General features: G+C 33.8%; 1 protein-coding gene across 1 annotated transcript; it reads left to right on the top strand.

The window, feature by feature from the left end:
• Positions 1-639: 639 nt before the first annotated feature.
• On the top strand, positions 640-16427 carry LOC122400366 (prostaglandin E2 receptor EP4 subtype). The gene is made up of 6 exons (XM_043401795.1): positions 640-840; positions 2484-2723; positions 11982-12159; positions 12554-12792; positions 15681-15909; positions 16305-16427. Exons 1-6 carry the CDS (start codon positions 640-642, stop codon positions 16418-16420), a joined length of 1203 nt encoding a protein of 400 aa, XP_043257730.1. The 3' UTR covers positions 16421-16427.
• The last annotated feature ends 2325 nt before the right edge of the window (positions 16428-18752 follow it).

Raw genomic sequence — 18752 nt, 5'->3', positions numbered from 1 at the left:
TTTTACAAGATAGGGACTCGACTGCTCGTAGTCGTCTCGTTGAAATTCAGCATTCGTGATTCGATCGATAGATGCAAGTCTGTCCGTTGCGTCGTTTGTCGCACGAGCCGGCTCGAATAAGGGCCCAGAGGACTGCAGGTAGTCTTACAAAAGGGTCCAGATCCGACGTTGTCACGTTTCACGAGAAAGTCGCCCATACGTAGTAGGCCTACGAGCAGCAACACCGCTCACGGAGTCGAAACGAGCGATAATAGAATATCGAAGATACGCGATAGCTGCAACGATACGCTACGAAAATCAATGAAAAATAACGCTTAAGAGACGTTAGAAAGTAGAGACCAATGATAATGCTTTAACGGAAAAGTCTTGAGCTGTTGCTTTCAATAGATTATACATTAGACGAAGAAAAGGAACAGATAAAGGGGAATCGAAGAAAATTTACAACTGCTTGTGATCGACGATACCGAGCGCGTATCGAGGGTGAACGAACCTATAAATAATGAGGTCCCTGAATCGTTGCATCGTCGAACACGTTTCCCAGACTTCCGCCTGAGATACGAAGTTATTAAAAAAATTTGTTGGACTGGAAAAGCACGGGCGTAGAACGTTTCTTGACGCTCGTTACGAAAATCGTCGAAAATGTCGTTCGCCTCGTCGAACGATTGGAACGAAACCTTGTCGATGATGGGATTGAACTCGACCATGATGGTGCCTCACGTTGTTTTGAATCCGCCAAAGAGACACGTGGCTCTGGCTTCTCAGGTGGTGCTCACCCTTGTGTACATAACCGGTGTGATCGGCAACGTGTCGGCTCTAGTCATTCTCTTTCATCGTGATAAGGTAACAACAGCTTTCAAAGAAATTAAGGAACTAACGAGGGATTGATACTAACGTGGATATTTTTGGAGGAAAAGGGATATTCAATTGGGGTATTACTTTCGAAGCGTAATTCTGAGTTGGAAATTTTTAATGAGTTTCGAGCAATTTTTTACGCAGTAATTACTCTAAGTTCTTTTACTGAAATTGGGAAAAAGATTGTCATTGTTCTGTGAAACATGTTTTCTTGTATTATTGATGAACCAAATTAAGAAATGGTTAGTTTAAGAGATATTGATAATGATAGCATAAACAGGTACAATTTATTTTATAAGAAAAATTTACAAAATACGAATGTAAATTATATGACAATTGTTACAGATTAAAATATCTGCAATTAATATAGAAAATATGATTTTGTTATTTTCGAAATGTTTAAACTTACGTATAACTCAATTTCAAGTCTGCATAAAAGATAATAAGTCAAAATTTAGTTAAAAAATTCTAAAACATGAGGTATCAAATTATATAAAGTACACAAATTAATTGTGTACTACTTGCATATGAATTATTTATGTATGTATGTATAGAAGAAAATTAAAGAAAAAAATTTGAATAATGCACTTTATACTATTTATATCACATATCATAGATACAAGTAATATAAGAAATTAAGAATACTAATTATACGTATACTGCCATAAAGCATACTGAAAATTGACTCTTGTCTCTAATTACTCATTTCATTGTATATATGACATAATCATTTCATTAATTTCTAGAACAGATTTAGAATTAAGTTATACGTATGTCTATATATTTTGAGTAAAATAAAATTTGTTTCCTACATCATAATACATATATATAATTCTTATCAAGCAAAAGCTTCAAATCTCACATATTTTTTTTTTAGAATTCATTTACTTTGTGAACCTTTACACCAAAGATCATAAACAATGGTTGAAACATTTACTGTAGAATAAACTATACTCGTTTATGCTATCATTATCTATATTGTCCTTATATTTTTACTATATAGTGCTATATAGTGTTCACACTATTATTTAGAATAATACACAAAATTATTTGGAACAATGATGCAAAAGTTAGACAAACAGACAATTAACCCACTTATAAACGGTCAATGAGTTGGATAAATCGACTTTCAATTTCCATAAATGAATTCCAGGTCCGGTAAGTGAAAGAATTAACTAGGGAAGACATTTTAGGAAAAAGAGTCCCGGATTACTCTGTCCCTACTTTCTTGAACGCTATCGCCAGCCAAGATAGGAAGAAATGGAAGAGTTCCTCTTGACTGAGCAACTGGTGGGAGGTTTCCAAGTCGATTCTTTCACTTGCCGGAATTCAATGATGTTTTTTGTTAGGGGTTCAAAAAAAGGGGGATAATTCATTCAGAGACTATCTTCTAAAACAAAATTTGTTATAATCACCAAGCACGACCACGAAATTTTTATCTTGAAAGAGCATTCAGTCCCTACAATACAAAACTATAAATGCATCCCAATTAATGATCTTCAAACGAATTTCAATTTGACAAAGTTAACTCGATAAAGAGAACTCGTATAAGATCCACTGTAATCATGAAGTATGTGTAAAATGGAAGTATCGGATGTTGTGGAGTAAACGAAACGTATCTTCTTTTCCAGAGGAGAAATCGAAAACACTTGCTGATGTTGCGTTGTTTGGCCACAAACGATCTTGTCGCGTTGTTGGGGATGCTGATACAGATGTACATCACAATTTACGTGGGCAGCGTGATATCCACGAGAGGGTTTTGTTCTCTCCGAGTTGTTTGGAGACTATTCGGTTTGTTTAGCGGCTGCGTTGCCATCGTAATGGCTGCTGAAAGGTGGCTGGCCTTGACGAGACCCTTCGTTTATCAAAAGGTAAGTCATGATCCTAGATAATCCCCTTTGAAAAATTTAAAGGGCGCCTATGGAATCGACAGAAGTTGATTGACAATTCCTTTCTTCAAACCGGATTTAGATTATCTTTTTATTTGGTAATACCCACTGTCAATTAAAAGAAAGATACGAAACCAATTAAAGAATTACATTTCTGTATTATGGGAGAAAGATAAGAAATAGGGACTACACTATTTCTATACAAGTGTGTTTCAACTAATACAATCATACTTGATATAATAATTATTTGAATACATGACTCTCTGTGGTTCGTTAAATTTGGTTTCGTTCGTAAGAAAAATTATCTAAACTTATTCAGCATTTTGATGTTTCGAAGTGGATGATCCTCTAGCTATCTTAAACAATGTATTCGTAGATGGTCTAGAGTTTCAAAATTGATTTAATGGATAGACGAGTATTTAATACTAGATCAGTATTTTGAGAAGAATTAATATCGCGATGGAATGACGTCAAATATTTTAGAAAATTACTCACATCGAAAGTGACAGATTCAGAAATGACGTTAAGCATTTGTAAAAAGTTGTTGCGTGTTCAGATGGTACAAATAAGCCTATAAAGATAAACCAGCAAGAAAAGCGTTTCTAGAGTCGAACGATCTTCGAGGGATTTATCTGTACGTGATAAAGGTCACGTTACGTAGGTCGCTCTTTATGTATGGACCTGACCCATTTTTAATAGACTACATCCACGCGAAGTAGCGTGAACACCAACTGAAAGTGACAACGTTAAGCGTTTTATTGACATTGCTGTTCCTCTCGAGTTAACATCGAATGCTTTCACACACTCAGTCATTGAACATCTAGAACGACTTTTAATGCAGACCAAGAGTATCGAACATTTATATTACTAGTAAAGTCAAAAGTAAATAAATACTCTTCTGCACTTTATTAACATTAAGAACACATAATGAGTCAATTAAACTGTAACTCTTTCATTAAAACCTAGTTTCTTAGTATGATAAACAACGAAACAATTATTCAGAACGTATATTTTCTAAGAAATAGTCGAATTATTTATCAATTTCCTGCCGCGAAGCAAACCTTTTGCACACGTTTCGCTGGAAGGATCGATTATAGAAAAGACTTTCGCATTGAAATTCTTGAGATTCCGCAGTCGTTGTACCTACACTATCGGATGGACAACGCGGGAATATTAACTCAGTCATTTCGATATGATCAACGAAGTGCTCGAAACAATTTGCGTCCTTTTACGACGCGACGGAAATAATTATTTAAACAGACACCGAAACAGCCTTGAAACATTATTCGACTTTCAAAAGAGCTTCCGTTTAATCCTATTTTGTGTAGGGTAACTGCCCCAATAAATAATCGATCAAGAAACAATAAAATGTCACCCGGAAATTAATTTAAACAATCACTTTTATCGTTGAATTTTATGCTTTCATTTTTGCATTTAATTGATGAAAATAAATACATTTAATATTATTTTGAAGAGAAAATACTACTAAAATTCATACTACAGCAACAATCGATCAAAAAGCTACGTTAGAATCATTTATTTTTGCATTCTAGTCTAGCAAATAAATAATGTTAAAGAGCAGATGATATGAAAAGTTGTATTCCAGGCGATTAGTCTTTGCTTACGATAACGCGATTTGAACGGAGGCATTTATGGTGTCAATGTCAAAAATTCTTGAAAACTGTGATTTAGCGTGGAATTAATTATACTGTGTTATCTCATAAGACTCACAAAAATAGCCAAACACATCTAGCTTTTTCAATATTAAGAAAAATCTAATTATGATATTTGATAGACAGCTGGGATAGAAATACTACAATTTTTAGAATTAGAACTCTGAATTAATAGTTAGTGTATTTTTTTACTTCTTTTATGATAATCGATGAAATGAAATAGGAAATTTTCTTTGGCATTTGATGTTTCAAATACTAATTTTGGTTCGCTTCAGGAAATGAATTTAATTAGGCGTATGTAGGACAAGTAGTATATAACTTGAACAAAATATTGGCTTATTTAAGTCACTTATTTATTCACTTTCTTATCACGTTTTCCTTTTCTCAAGTCTTTACTACTTTCTTATATTTGCTATACCTAATTCTTTAGTGTATGTTTTTTATCACTTTCTTATTACGTTTCCATTTTCTCAAGTTATGACTATTTTATTATCCTTAATCCTACCAGGATGTGATTTTGAGTGACATATCAAAGTTAAGTAGCTGTACGATCTATAAATAAATATACTAATAACGTTTTATGTATTAATAAGGCATAAAATACGTAAAATGTCGTTCCTATATGAATTTACTTACAGATCCTACAGTAACTCGTACTTGGTACGAATCATATTCCGACATGATTCGGCTTGTATCTATAATAACTCTTTATCGTGTGTTTTTCTTTAAATTGTTTCTAGCGATTAGAATTTCTGTGATATTCTTTTAATTGAAACATTATTTAAGTAGAACGTTTTCTTTACGAGTATATTCATTGAAGCATTTATGGTGGACAATATTAATATGGTTCAAACATACAATATGAAGATTTCATTATATTTTTTCTTCGTGAAAGAAAATGAAGTGAAAGATTACAAAACTTTTTTTATGTAAAATTTAATTTTCATGTACGATTTATTTAAAGAATATTTTTATTAATATTTACTTGAATTTTGAGATGGGAATATAGAATTTAAATACAGAATTTCATTGAAATCATTGATGACATACATCCCCAACATATGTATATATTATAGAGACTTACGTTAACAGATTAGTAACACATTTTCCAAACTATGATGTCTCTTTAGACGCAACAAAATTTTTGTAAATGATTATTTCTGAAAAACCTAAAAATTTTACAATTACAGACAAATTTATAAATTTATTTATATCAGATCATTATTTGAAGCAATCAAGACACAATTTTGTTCGTGTAACTGACTCGTTTAAAAATTGCTATTGTCAAAATCTTAGTTAATACCGAGGTACTGATTTTTGACACTCGACTTCCTGTCCTTGCTCCGGGCCAAAAAACGAAACGTTAAGGTAGAAACGTTCACGAGCTGGAATCGCGTTGCTTTCAAAATGACGGGATAACGATATGCGCAGCATTATATTTCGTTTCTATACTTTTTCTCCGAGCACACGCGTTTTAACGGAACTAGGATAATAAACGAATCCGTTGCTCTGTATCGTCTTCAAGAATTTTACGATATTTCTAGTATTGTTGATGGACATTTAGCAATTCTCATTAGGTATAAATATTCTGAGTAATTCGGGGAATAGTGATTAACGAAGGTCGTGGGTCATTTGAGAACGCGCGTATACCTCGGATTCCACGATATTGATAACAAGTGATAGCTTCGAAAAAGACCTCAAGCTGTTTCCGAGAATAAAAAGCTACGTGATCGGGAACATGGCTCCAAATCACAAGTTTCTTGTTTGCCTTGTGTTTAGAGAAACGAAATCGTTCTTTGCTGTTTTGCTATATGGGTCACGTAGCAGCGAACAACTCGTAACCCATATTGTGACCCAAATATGGCCGCGTGTTACACCTCCACTCTTTTCGATCACTGTTGCATTAGTGTATACTAAACGGTTTTCTAATTTCTAAATTTCTAATTCTTTGCTCTCTGCTTAGAACTTGTACCGTTACAGTAAACACGTGGCAAAGCCTTTCTTTACAATCAATGTTTTTTTATTTTGATTTTATTTTCGAAAAAATCGATTTTAGTGTATCAACATGAAAGTTTTTTGATAATCGTAGGTCTGGGTTAGGTACTACAACACGATGTGTTTATACACTGTGTTTAGACTCGAAAGTTTGTTAAAATCTATCAGGGTAACGATAGTAGGAACAATGGCTACTTTTTGGAGAAAAGATATGGGGGACTTCGGTTCCAAGGCGTCTACCGTGTGTTTTGAGAGACAACGATTCAAGGCCAGTGAAATTAAAGTACACCGCACTTCGACAGCTGCGAATGAACCTCAAGGATTCAACTTCTTCTTAAGATACGTGTATCCTCGCACGTACATGGCTTTCATTAAACTCTGAACCATACATTTGATTTAACTATGTCTGCCAAGCCTTAGTCTTCCCTCGATAAAGTTATCTTCGCGAGTTGCGATTGTGTATCAATTGTTACTCAAGGTTCACACAACCTCTTTTTTTGACACACATTGTCTACGTATAGTCGTAGAATTGTGTGTCAATTTCACAAAAGATTTTGAAAATAAGGAAAATATATGTAATTGTGATAGTATAAAATCATATATTTCTAAATACAGTGAAGAAACTTTTAAGTTATCCTTTAATGTTTCCACTTGAAAATTTGATTTATTTAGTACAAATTTGTACATCCGGTGAATTTGTGATAAAAGACGATAATTAATTATTCAATTCGAGAACAAATTATTTATATACGTTCCACTGCTGTTAAAGTTATTTTTTATCGTGCTCGTGAACATTGTTAATACAACTTCGAAAATATATAAGAAAGTATTATTGCTTTCGAGTTATTAATACACATATACATATTTTATATATATAATATTTGTTTCACTTTTATGTTTTTTCATTTAATTTGTTTAAAAAATACTTGGAATAATTTCCCGAGTACGTCCTACATCAAGTATATACTAAATAGGAATACTTCAAAATTAAATTAAGAAGCAGGAAGAAAGACATATGGGTGGCTATCAATAGAAACTAAAAAAGTGCTTACGTCGAGTAGATATTACATCACGTAACATGCTAGACGAAATCGTAACCTATCGTTTACAACAGCAGAGTGTTTTACCCGTAAGTCGTTTTGATTTCGAAAGAAAATATTTCAAACATTATCCTTAGTTTACAATATCAAATTAATATAGCACGATGCTTCGAGGTTCGAATAAAATTTTCTTTGGAAATATTCATTTTTATGTCACGTGATTATGGACACTTTCATTCGAACACTATTGATAAAAGCTTTTTCAAACTATGCAAAATTATTTACATATTTTTTCCAAAATCATACATTTTGCTTCATAAAGAAATATTGAATTATTAAAAGAATTCTTTTTTTCTGATTGTTTAAATTTCATTGCTTTGAAACAGAAAAATTAGATAATATACCTTGCTGATCTTCTTAGCAAAACTGAATATGTTCTTATTCATGTAATAGTTATTCTAAATCATACCAATTGCTTGCAAAAGAATACGTCAAATAAATTCGAACGAAATTATATAGGAACTCTTAGCTTTTTATGATTGCAATTGTTATATATTGTTAACAACATGTTTTATTTTGCTTTAATTTATAATAACTAAAAGGAGCAATATCACTTGGCAATTACGACTTTACAGATTCTTATATCCCCTTGAATTGAAGAAAATTGTGATAGTAATTCTTTCTTGAAACACAAGAGCAACAGAATTCAGTCTACTTTATCGTGCGTTCGTTTTAACGAACTATCCTGAAAAATAGACCACAATCAAGGGGTCGATTCAAAGCAAATTGGAAAGTGGACGGCCCATGAAAACCCGAGCTTCTTGTTAGTATTCACCCTTGGGGATCCTGGATCACCTGAAGCGCTATAAATTTGTAACGCGATAGTATTTACCTCGAGTCAACACGAGGTGGCTCGTGGATAAAATATAGAGTAAATCGGGGATTATAAAGCGGGCGGATCAGGGATTAGCAACGATTGGAAGCGTGTAAATTGGTATTATCGGCTACCTCAAAATATTACTGTTTCTTATAATCTCGTCGACGTTTTGACGATGCTCCCGACGAAAAAATAGGGACCACGCGGCCAAAGTAAACTAGATCAACGATTGGGCAACGCGTGAAATTATCTCTTGATGGTTTCGTGCGATCTGAACGATGTGTATACCTTCGTGGCAATAGAATGTACATGTTTAGATCTGCGAGGAGCGATTCACGATGTAAGAATGTACATTCGCGAACAACTAGGACCAACATTTTAGTTTTCGAAAATGTTACAGAATGTAAAATTAGCAATGGGACTTCAAAAGTAGGTTCCCAGTCTTGAACAGTTAAATTCAAATCTACAGGTCTCTTTAAAATCATTCTTTTCTGTCATTATTATTATTTTTAGGTTATCAAGTACCTACGGTATTTTTTATGCATAATTTAATTGTAAACTAATAATTAAAATTGTCACTTTTTAATAGTATCCTTTTTTGTAATAGCATTTCTCAGTTTCTTTGAAAACAGTATATATTTCCAAATGTTTAGTGAAATTTATAGAATACTTATCATATTTTTATTTTTTGTTATGCCTAATGAAGAATACTTAATCGTTCCTTTTTTTATTTTATAAGCTCCATCGTGAATATTATTTATTATTACAACACGATTATATTAACACGGACAAAATAAATAATACGATAGAAATAATTACCAAATATTAATACTATTCCAAGAAAAGTATAATTGGAACTATCATCAATATTTTTGTAATAATTTCGTCGGCTGTTGAAATATTGATTCGTAACGAGGGGGGCGTGACTCATGCTTTTACGGAGAATCATTAAAAATAGAAAATAAGAGTGTCACACATTAAATTTAGCCAGCAATTAAGTGACCGTTAATTATCAATTTTGCTTGTAGGAGATACTGCGTATTTTATCAAACCAGCTACTTACGATAATGAAGAAAGGATTAACGTAGGACATGAGAAATAATAATCCATCAATAGATAGACGGAAATAAACATTACGTGATGTATTCTGGAGCATTCAGAAGAAATGAGCAATTGAAACCTCCCTTTTCGTAACTGCTACAAATATCCATTTTCCAATCATTAAATATAAATTTTCTTTTTCTCTACTATTGTTTCCAAGGTTGTTTCGCGCCTAAAGAGAGCCATACATTATGGCCAAAATGTCGTGAAGAATGAATCAAATAATATGCAACTCCCCTGTAAAAATTAATCTTGTATAAGATAAGTAAAAGAATGCAAGACCATCCTATTTAATAGTATATGTTAAGCTGAAAATTGAAATTGAAATTTAACCTGTGTATTATACACCAGCAATATGGATTAAGCTGAGAGCAAAAGGATTGAAACCGTTTAACCCTGTCTGACATTTCTTCTTGATAGTCCCAGGAGTGTTAAAGATGATAGCATAGTACTACAGGGTCTGCACAATGTCCGTGTAATAATTAGAGTTACCTTAACTTTTTCCCCGATGTCTTCGTTCACGAAGTTCTTTATCATCCCCGGTGGGAAGACCTTATATTCTTCTTCCTCGAAAGCACTTAGCTATCCGCGCAAAGGGTCGGCGAAAAATCGTTGCCAACGATTTTATCTCTTCTTCCATTTCCCCGGGAACGTGATTCCAGGACATCCGAGTGTAAACATAAAAGAATACGATGTGGAGTAATTGTTTCTTCGATACCGTCTTCCTTTATGTTTTGATGAAAGTATCGCGTACATACAGTCTGAAAATTTGCTAGAATTTAACACGTGTAAGAGCAGTGAATGTTATGGATTACTATAATTAAATTGCGTCAAATTAAATTACGTATTATATTTAATACTTTGATAATAACGTGCTGATCAACCTAGCAATTTAAATTAATGTACTTACACCTTGAACCAAACATTATCCCGATACTATTTCGTAATAGAAATTTCTACATTATAGTATAATTATATTTATTCGATCGTGTTTGGACACTAAACGTTTAGGATAGTCGATATATATTCATAAATATTTGGCCATTTGATGAAGTAAGATCGAAAGATTTATATCGTTGCTGTGACGTATAATAAGTTATCAAGTTGAATGACTATCAATTTATATTATTTATATGTAAATAAAATTGTTAAATATTTCATTCGAGGCAATCCAGCAACAAGTTTTTGTCAGAATTAATATTCTAAGACAACTAAATTTATAGATGCAATTTTGCGAATTTTAATATGTTAATACTTTGTTAATTAATTATTTAATACCGTAACAAAAACGTTTACTATTAGTCAAATAGAGAGGTGATTTATATAAGTGATAAATGGTACTGCAATTAGAAACATCTTTTAACTCTATTATTTGATTTGACTCTAGAAATTTTTATACGTAATTAATTTGTTTACAAAGTACTCATCAATTTCTAAAATTCGAGTTAATCAACACATTCTCGTCTGGAATTGTAAAACATCACCTTAAGTGTCAAATCCTCCATTTAGAAAAATACTAATTTAATATGGGTATAAACATTAAATATCATCTAAGTGTTAACTAATATTTTGACGATTTATACATGTTCCCCATATTCTTCATCAACTCTTCGTTATTGGAAGTACATGATTTAGTAAAAAAATGCAATACGTTCCATTTGAAAATTGACAATTAATTGCTAAGTAAACTTCTGCATTTCAAACTATGTTTTGACCGACGCTAATTTTCCCTGACGAAAACAATGACCTCACGAGATTCCCTTTACCGCATTTCTTTTCGGCCCCTAAGGAATCTAAAATAGGACTCAAGGTCGTTGGTAGTGATCCAAAGTGCAATAGCCCTAGATATACGCCCACGCAGTCGTAAGTTCACCTATTTTAGGTTGTTCATCCCTGAGATGCAAAACAAACGACCTACACCGTTACTAATGGAGATAACTAACGATTTTCGTAACTTTTCTCGTAACTCTTTCGAGGAGGGAGCGTCTGTGACAGCCTAATTCGCGACCCATTAGAATTGAATCAATATTCGTTGGCTGCTTTTCCGCCTAAGGTCATTGACTTTGCGACATTGGCTATTCAGGCCATTGAAAGTTTATGACTAGCTGATCGTTTTAAATAAAGTTTCATCATTATGGCGAACTATTTCATTTTTGGACCCTGATGAGACATTAATATCATTATATATTTCTTTTTAAACCCTATGTGTATGTATATATCTATGTATATGTATATTTGCCCTCTGTTTTGCTTCATATTTCCAAAATGATTTACTAAAGAATAAATTTTGGTACGTTGACAAATTTTTAAAATGCCATTAAAATTTTAACAAACAGAAGATTAATTCTTACGTCTCCAATATTTCTCGTTAAAGTGTTCAATCTTTTGTTATTATTAGACATTATGGTTATCGAAAGCCAGAAAATTTGACATGTTCCAAACAAATGTGGGAGTAGTTTTAGAACTGCGTTGATAGTTCGTTCTGTTTTCATCAATGAAGTAACACCTATCGAAACTGATGTCGCTTAATCTGTGACACGCATGTGTTCTTCAGCAGGTGACGTATCCGATAATTGTACGTTGTATGCTGGTCCTTTGGCTGGTTGCTCTAGCGTTGACGAGCCTTCCAGTTTTGGGTTTTGGTTTGTACTACAAGGGCGAAAGATGCGTTCGATACAGAGAAGCCACCGAGCCGGCCGACATCGCGTACGCTTACGTTTGGTTTGTCTTCGGTGAGTAAACAATACTACACTAACGAATGTATTTTTTAGCGTTGGGCAAATTTTATACAAGTAATAAAAATTTTAGATTCATTTATAAACTAGCTTCGACCATAAAATAAGCAAAACTTTAAATTCAATTCTAAAAACACGAAATAATAATGTTGTTGGTACAAACTAGATCCGTTACTATTTGTCGTCTGTTCTTAAGAAGTTTATTTAATTAATTTAATTCAGTTTAAGGGAATGTATTTGGTTATTCTAATTTTCGATCGACTGTATCTTTTAGTTAAAAATGAAAATACTATCAAAAAGCAATAAAAGAAATTTCCTAGAAGTTTTGGAAAATTCTGGGAACCAGATGCGTGTTCGTATTAAAAATTTGGACGATTGTTTGTAATTGCAGGGACGGTACTCTGTCTGTCGATAGTCTGGTGCAATTTAGCCGTTTCCAGAGCACTTAGCAGGCTAAGTCGGAAGGCTGGTGCTCTTCGACGCGTAACGAGATCTTCCTCGAGAGCGAAACCACTTTTGACGGTGGCTGGACCGCCGTCAGAAGTCGTCGCGACCGCCGAGGAAAGAGCGTTCGCGAGATTGATGGCGGTGCTATCCATATCGTTTGTTATCTGTTGGATGCCACAAATGGTAAGTAAATGATCGTCGAAGTAATTAATTAAATTTTCTGCAACGTCAACTGCGCGCTAATCACGTATCTCGTTTACTCGACTAGAATCTCTAACCCCTTGATATACGATTTAATTTCAAGTAATTTTTCAAATGCGTATCATTTCATTTTGCATAAAATGATTTGGAAGATATATACATTGGAAGGAGATTAGGAACGAAATATTTATTTCATCGTTCATTTTACATTTTTTGATCCCCTATCAGGAATCCATTTTTAAAATAGATTAGGGTAGCTGGAAAAATTCGTATTCAGTAGTAAAAAATCAGGATTCATTTGGCGATATCTGCGAATTTTATAAGATATTATAATTTATAATATAGTACTGTTAATTCCATCCACGAGTATTCAAACACTTTTAGCGCCAATAACATAAATAATTCAGTCCAGACCTATCATAAACCAAGAGTAATTTTATTATATTCACTGATTAAGTCGACTCTCGTTCCTATTTCTTAAGCTATTTTAATCAGACAAATATAAAAATAAAAAGTTGCAGAAATGATAATGAAAAATAATTTTTGGAGAACATAATTATGTAATTTCATTACTTCTCAAATTATTTAGCGAAGACTCTAAAATAATATAAACATAGAGAACTAAAATGTGTTACCACGAAGTCTATTTCATATTCTTTCAAATTGATGTACAAATGGCAGTTAATTTCTGCTGGGGATCGTCGTTTCATTGAGGTTAAATTTTTGGGCAATGAACCGTAACTGAGGGAAGTCTGGGGGAGGAAGACGGTTCCTTCCGGCTACTCTCGTTTATGGGAAGCAACGGCTCTTACGTGACGCGCTTCCTGAAGATCCATTCGGCGATGATATTTACCCCTACGCCATCGAAACATCGATAAAATTTGCGATCGTGTCGACCGTGACTAGACTCTAAACGTTCACTGATAGTTTTACATTCACCGTGGCGCGTCGTTTTTAAATTATCAATCTTGGATATTTATCGTCGGACATCAGACAATTTTTAATTCAGCTTCGACGGTAGAGGAGGGTGAAGCAAGTTGACCACTAATTTTTTATTCGAACAGCACGTAGCGATTCATAAATATTTTTCAGACCTGTATCAAATTAATTAGTTCTTTTCTTACAAATAATGGAGGTCACGACAGACAGAGAGGATTAACCCCTCAAGAATTCGCTTTGAGTAATGGTATAACACTTGACCAGCTTAACCCTTTGTATTCAGTTACAAAATTTACATTAAGAATTTCGCGATGTCAACTGTAAATATATAAATATATTGTAAATACGATAAATTTACATTCATTATGTTTTATTTATTCGTGTACAAAGTAGGCTAGTTTGATTCAAGAATTTTAACAGAAAAACCAATATACCATTTCTGGTGTAACAAACAGGGTTAAAATCTGTATGAGAATTGCAGACAAATCTGTGACAAGAATGAGCGGAGAATGCAGTGCTCCACTATAGTATCTTAAGGTTAGATCTCTATTAATGAGGTATCGAGAAAATTCTAATAAACGAAAGAATTGGATCGAGTTATGAGAATATGTGTCAGTGGAGGGAAAGCATTCCCATAGTTTAAACACGCGCATTCTCCGAGTCTTTCGTACAGTGTAATCGTGAAACATCCTGTCGCCGAGAATACAATTGCATCGAACAATACACTCGGAGCTACGTTGATCGCATATTCACGAGATTCCAGCATTTCCTTCTTATCCGACGGACATCTCCCACAGCTTTCTCGTCCTTTAACGCGGGAATTTCAATCGAATTCGACGGGAACAAAAATAACCGTACAGCCAACGCGTTCCAGCCCCGAATATAAAGTGTTTAGGACCGTGAACGCGTGTACGGTCGAATTAATATAACGATTAGCTTGTTCGATGCTTGCGAATGTGACGCACATCCGCCGCCCAGCCCGAACATTCAAAACAACGATTTAGTTTGAAATATCCTCACGTACCATCGATCGCGACATCCGCAAACGATCGATGCTCGTAACACCGATGTTGCCTTTGCACGTCCGACAAGACCGAGCGTAGAACAATTTGGTGAAGCGACGAGAAAATTTTCCACAACGCGTCGCCGAACACTGCTTATTCCTGTCGTTGACCCTAAAGTCAACGCGTGGAGCCATGTTGACTCGCGACTTATCTAAACACCCAATGAAGGTGATGATATCATTGTTTTTAACAAAGAACCTCAAAATACAATTATACGTTTCGAGGGTGTATCCGTCAAATTATGGCCACGTTTCGATAATATTGATCGAAATTCACGTTCGGCTGATTAAATTAACTTTATTTATACGCGTGACATACTCCTTGTGCTCTACGTTAATTTTCATTGACTACTTGTTGGTTGTCGTGGTGGAAGTTTAGAAAGATACGTGGAAAAATCGGGAATTAAGGTGTTTTTATAGAAGTACTAGAAAAAGGACTTTGAAATAATAGAAATTGGATAGTAGAAGTCTTACTTCATGTAACGCAAAAAAATAAATAAAAAATACCACATTTTGTTTAAAAAAATTGACGTCCAGTGTGAAAATTCTATTTTTAGTAGTTGCAACTACCACCATATATTACAATTTCTAGAATTTTGTAAATTTTGTATAAAAATCACTCCCCTCCATTTTAATAGGGCTGATTATCCTGCATGTATTATTTAGTTTAATACTCTTTATATCAATAATGTATTTTTGTAAAAAGAATATCGTTCACCAGTGTACTAATGTCCTGTACTTTTCTTACAATAAATCTGTCAAAGATTTTCTTTTGTCGAGAAGAACTATGGGTGAAGTTTGCTAACGATCTAAAGATTAAGTGGCTCAGAAAAGGGAGTTAATACAAATTGTTTCTTTGTGCCGTCAGATATCAATTCCATTGGCACAATTTGCGATGCAATTACCTCAAAAAGCGATACTCGCACGGAAAGTGATTCGCATGTTTCACGTGGCAGCCGATATCCTTCTTTGTATTCATTTCACCTTGGATCCATACATCTACGTGCTATTGAGGATGCCTAGGCCGAGATTCTGCCTTCTGAAACCCCTCTGCAAGATCTGCTGGCCAGGCAGAAGCCGATCGAGTTCGTTCACAGGTAAATCTAACCTGTAACCTGTTCGTTGAACAATTTTTAAGATAATAAAGTTTTTATTCCTTAGCATTATTCCCAATTCTTTTCTAATCGAACTGTACGCATGAGCAGAGATCGGTAAAATTCTCATCTAGATGAAATATTTCAAATAACAAGTAAAATATCAATAAACTAAATAACGATCAACTGTTTAATTTTTGTCATCTACTATTCGAATTAAATTCTATAAACATTCTTCGAGATGCATAAAAATATCGTTTGAATCTTGGTCTTTAAGTAAGATTTAATTTATGAATTTTATTTGATTAGAATTTAATTTTCATTCGAAGAATGAAGTCATTAAACAAAGTATAATTATTTTATACGAGGAAAATTAATTTTTATTAAATACTTGTCAGGAACTACGGATCACCAGGGTAGCAGTGGCGGTGATCCATCGACGCCGATCACCGAGGCACCCTCCACCCCCGTCAGCGAGGAACACGATCCCCATTTGGTAGCAGTATCGGTCTGAGACAGGCTCCAGCGAATGATCTTCATCAAACATCTCAAGAGCTTCGACGTCACGCACGTTTAAGCCGTACACTCTTCGAGAACCTTTGAAGATCTTCGCTCGACACAGCGGGATGATACCGCGAAATTTGATCGATCGACACCGACCTACGTCGCTTCATTGTTTCAGTAATCGAAGAATTGCAATTCTTGGGAGTTCGACGATCGTTATGAAATTAAAATTTAAGGACGATGTTTATTAAAAACAAGTTTTGAACGAGCATCTTTCATCCTTAGGAATTTTAAGATCACACGTCGAGTTGAGGGACAAACGAATACGTTGAGATTGATACCTCGCTGATATTTCACGTACAAGTTTCACCAATTATCTGCATTTTTCTTAATTATTCCTACATTATACCTCGTTAATTTTACTGGTCGTTTATATTAATATCGTAACCACTGATGGACTTAAAAGAACTCAAGAAACATCGCGAAGAATCCTATCCTTCGAAATTATAAATAGGAATGGAAATATTGCAGTTCAACGTTTGTTAACAAATAAGAAATAGACCCCTTATATCCGTCACTGGGCGCAACGATAGATCAATATTTCATGAAGGAATTATAAATTTGTTATTTATTTAATACGGAGTTTGAAACAAATTTTGTACAGTTTTTTCTATTAAAATTGTAATTAGATTACGCGAAGGTAGTTTGCGGACTGAGGTTCTGATTCTCTCGTCTAAGAGTTCTCTCGGAGATTTAAACGGATCAATAGCATTCCAAAAAGTAGTTATTATGCGTCGTGTAAGTATCTTTTTAACTGACGTACATTACCTGTTAACTTGTAAAGTTTCAGAATGTTTAAAGTTTCGTGCACGACAAAACACGAGGAGCTCTACTCGTTTGTAGTTTGCAAATGAACGTGAGTCTCGTTTAGTTGCGCGATACTTTCTCGAGAATAATTAATGTTAATAATAATTGCATACTATATAAGTGAAAAACGAAAAAGCCGTACAGCTAGATTCGATATAATGCTTCTGTAAAATTTGCGTAATTGTATGTCTAGTCAATAAATTAATGCAAGTATGCGGTAAAAATACAAATTGAACATAAAGAGTGGATATTTACCAAAGTATTCAATACTAAAGCGTATTTAATCGTACAACGTACTTTATCAAGTAGAATCTAAGACAAGAGCACATGAATCTGTATATTTTCTTGAATATATACAACGGAAATACTTATATTTACACAAATAACGTTATCAACAGTTTATCATAACACGTATGTAATAACAGTTACTTTATGTTGTAACTTTACCACAGCTGCCGGTGTAATTCTTAGTCATAAATATTTTACGACCGTTCATTGTATTTGTATAAAGTACCAATAAATTTAAGATATTTCTTTTCCAAAACAAAACCTGCACTGTTAATGTTTCACAGGGCATGTCATTCGTGGCTATTTATTTATTGTCGAAGAATCATCAGAAGACGAATCCAGAATACATAAGAGTAACCTTTATTATAAAGCAATTAACACCTATAATAATCAATAGGAATTACTGAAATGTCATCAAAGTAAACATGGAAGATAGGGTTAATTTAATAGTTGATATAGTCATCGAATAGAATAAAAGGAGTCCTTTAAAATGAGTGTTCGTTCAAATCGATAGTGTAATTAGTTCAAAAGATATAACGATTTTAGTTTCAAGTCGATCGCGTGGTTAGTTTCAGAGATATAAGAGTTCGAAGCATTTGTTTACTTTTCATTGTTTACGTCGTGATGTCATTGACCGCACGTGCTCGTAGTAAATGGTTGGAGTAGGTCAGCACGATGCACGTGCAAGAGAGAGATCCGACGCGTTAGACGGAGACAGAGATAGTGAAATACGAAAAATTACACGTTTTTTAACACTCCGTATAGCTTTGTAATGAACTTTTAGATTTTATCGAATATATCACAGCAGTGCCTTATCATTTCGTACACCAGTACAGATCGATGTTTCCACTGTAATTATTATAAATTTCACTAATATCTTTAAGTAAACACGTTTTCCTCAAAATATCGTTTTTCAATTTGGCATAAACAATTACCCAGGAATATCTAACGAAAATATTTTTCTACAGAATTCTAGAAATTTTTCAATCTTTCATTTGTAGACTTCTAATATGCCTTGATCAGATGCTCCATCGTACACTAGTAATGTATATTGTTCAATAAATAATGAGAAAAATTCAAATGTCTTTCTATTCAAACGAATATCAGTCTAACATTACCAATGGTTTTTTAACAAGAAAAAATTACAAAGATCACTTACTTTTAGACTTGTTATTCTCGAGTCCCCT

The sequence above is a fragment of the Colletes gigas genome, unplaced genomic scaffold (assembly GCF_013123115.1).
Source record: "Colletes gigas isolate AHSC1104 unplaced genomic scaffold, ASM1312311v1 Colletes_gigas_Sc00017, whole genome shotgun sequence".
Lineage (NCBI taxonomy): Eukaryota > Metazoa > Arthropoda > Insecta > Hymenoptera > Colletidae > Colletes > Colletes gigas.
The sequence above is the reverse complement of the archived record's forward strand: the minus strand, read 5'-3'. Positions and strand labels throughout refer to the sequence as shown.

Excerpts from the sequence above, each read along its gene's own strand:
- LOC122400366 (XM_043401795.1), top strand. The coding sequence starts at position 640 with ATGTCGTTCGCCTCGTCGAACGATTGGAACGAAACCTTGTCGATGATG. Across the intron at positions 12,160-12,553 it reads TTACGTTTGGTTTGTCTTCG|GGACGGTACTCTGTCTGTCG; the intron begins GTGAGTAAACAA and ends TTGTAATTGCAG. Across the intron at positions 12,793-15,680 it reads TCTGTTGGATGCCACAAATG|ATATCAATTCCATTGGCACA; the intron begins GTAAGTAAATGA and ends TTGTGCCGTCAG.